Source organism: Gekko japonicus, unplaced genomic scaffold (assembly GCF_001447785.1).
Source record: "Gekko japonicus isolate JY-2015 unplaced genomic scaffold, Gekko_japonicus_V1.1 scaffold2, whole genome shotgun sequence".
Classification (NCBI taxonomy): Eukaryota; Metazoa; Chordata; class Lepidosauria; order Squamata; family Gekkonidae; genus Gekko; species Gekko japonicus.
This window is the reverse complement of record NW_015175358.1, coordinates 104,754-107,024: the sequence shown is the minus strand read 5'-3', so window position 1 is coordinate 107,024 and position 2,271 is coordinate 104,754. Positions and strand designations below refer to the sequence as shown.

The 2,271-nt window shown below is 52.3% G+C and overlaps 1 protein-coding gene across 2 annotated transcripts in view; it reads left to right on the top strand.

Annotated features, from left to right (window-relative positions):
- The window catches only part of TFRC (transferrin receptor), a 43,522-nt gene that overhangs the window by 9,818 nt on the left and 31,433 nt on the right, over nucleotides 1-2,271 (top strand). For both annotated transcript variants that reach the window (XM_015425282.1, XM_015425281.1), the window contains exon 3: nucleotides 516-729. In XM_015425282.1, coding sequence (XP_015280768.1) covers nucleotides 516-729 — 214 coding nt within the window. The remainder of the gene's footprint in view (nucleotides 1-515; nucleotides 730-2,271) is intronic.

Here is a 2,271-nt window from a genome sequence, read left to right as displayed (position 1 = left end):
GTCAGAGCTCTCTCGGCCCCACCTGCCTCACAGGGTGTCTGTTGTGGGGAGGGGCAGGGAAAGGAGTTTGTAAGCCGCTCAGAGACTCCGAGTGAAGGGCAGGGTATAAATCCAGTCTCTTCTTCTTCTAGCTGGCGATTAAAATTCCCAAGCCCAAACAATTGGTCATTCCCTCTGTCATCTGATCTGTGGACTGAAGCATTGTCTTTGCCCCCTATCGAAGGTTAGGAGTAAACAAGAGCTTTTGAAAGGACTTGTATAAGACGTCACAACCTTCACATGTTTCTTGGGTTCTTTGACATGGGGGTGGGGGGCAGGAAGGCGGGCTGTGGCTGAAGGTTGTGAGCTTTGTGGAGGTCACTCAAAGTTCCGCTAAATGCCTTGACGGAATGCTAACAGGGCTGCTTTGTTCCTGAAAGGATTCCTGCCTTTGGCTGGAGTCTGCTCCGCCGGCCCCTTGTATCATCTGTGCAAGCAGCAGCATTAATTTAGCTGGCTGAATCCTTTCTTCCCAGTTTGGAGGGGAGCCCCTCTCGTACACCCGGTTCAGTCTGGCCCGGCAGCCGGACGGAGACAGCAGCCACGTGGAGATGAAGCTCTCCGCCGAAGACGAGGAAGGCGGCGAAAACGGAGTCATCGACCACGTTCACACCCAGCCGGTGAAGCCGCGGAAGACCAATCGACGCTTGTGCTGCGTGTCCTCCGTGGCAGCTCTTGTTTTTCTCGCCGGTAAGGGCTTCAGGCCGGGGACAGATAGATTTAATGCATCCGGTGGAAATGCACCCGTCGTTTTGCTTCTGGTGGGGTTACCTTCAGGGGAAGCAAAGGCCAGCCTCTTCACTGGAACTCACAAGGGTCACGTTTGTGTGTAGAAAGCATCGAAGACTACTGCAGATCTTTGCCTTGCGTCAAGCACACTTGTTGTCAGGCCGTAGCCTGGCTGTTTAAGACAAAGATCTGCTTGCTGCTGGTGTAATTCTACCCCCACGGTCGTAGAGGGATGTACTGTGGAAGTGAGAAATGGCTAGCGCAGGGGTGTCGAACTGATTTGTTACAGGGGCCAGATCTGACATAAATGAGACCTTGTTGGGCCGGGCCACGTGTGTCATAAAATGTAATGCCAGGGAGCGGAGGTATGAACTTCATAAAAGACACAAACACAAAGGTTTTTTTTTTACTTAAAATAAAACCTCGCTTAAAACAGCACTCTTGCAATATTTTGTTTATTTAACAGTGTCTGATAACTGACCCCTCTTGCTCTGAATGATTGCATCAAAATGCCTGTGCTGTTGCAATCTTGAGTATGATGTTCAGGTGTGCATCTGTAAGCTGCAAACCTACGATGGCGCAGCAGCAGCAGAACTGGAAGAAGAAGCAGAAGACAACCAGTTCCACTGCGGGCCTGATAGAAGCCCCCTGAGGGCCTGATCTGGCCCCTGGGCCACATGTTTGACACCCGTGGGCTAGTGGCTTACAGGTGTCACAAAGCAGGCAGAGCCCAAGGCCTCCTGGAAGGACCCTTTATCTCTCTGGGTTTCCTTCGATGAGGAACCGGCTTTGTGATGGTGGAAAGTACTGTCAAATCCCAGCTGACTTAGGCGACCCTGTCGGGTGTCCAAGATGAGAGATGAACCGAGGTGGCTGGCCATGGCCTGCCTCGGTGTAGCAACCCCGGACTTCCTTGCCGGTCTCCCATCCAAGGACTAACCAGGGCTGTCCTGCTTAGCTCCTGAGATCTGATGAGATCCGACTATCCTGGCTCATCCAGGTCAAGGAAAGAGCCATTTAGAGGTGGCTGGCCCTTGCCTGCCTCTGCGTAGCAACCCCAGAATTCCTTGCTCGTCTCCCATCCGAGTACTAATGGGGGCTGACCCTGCTTAGCTCCTGAGATCTGATGAGCCCGGGCCGGCCTGCGCCTTCCAGCTTTACCCGTGTGGGTAAAATCCCATCCGGTCACGAGTGATTCAGTGACCGTGTTGGTTTTCCAAGGCAAGAGATGAACAGAGGTGGTTTGCCCTTGCCTGCCTCTGTCTCCTGACACAAGTATTCCTTGGCAAGTCTCCCGTCCAAATACCGACCAGGGCCGACGCTGCTTCGATCCTGAGATCTGGTGAGATCCAAATAGCCTGGGCTGTCGGGCCCAGTTCCTGGCCTAGCTTCCAGTTATTTTATAGCAAAAGCTTGCTTGGCATGTATATAGATTTGTTTTTTTAATGGCAGGTTTGAGTATAATTTGCCGCTCTGAACTTCGTCTTTGTTTTTTACACGACG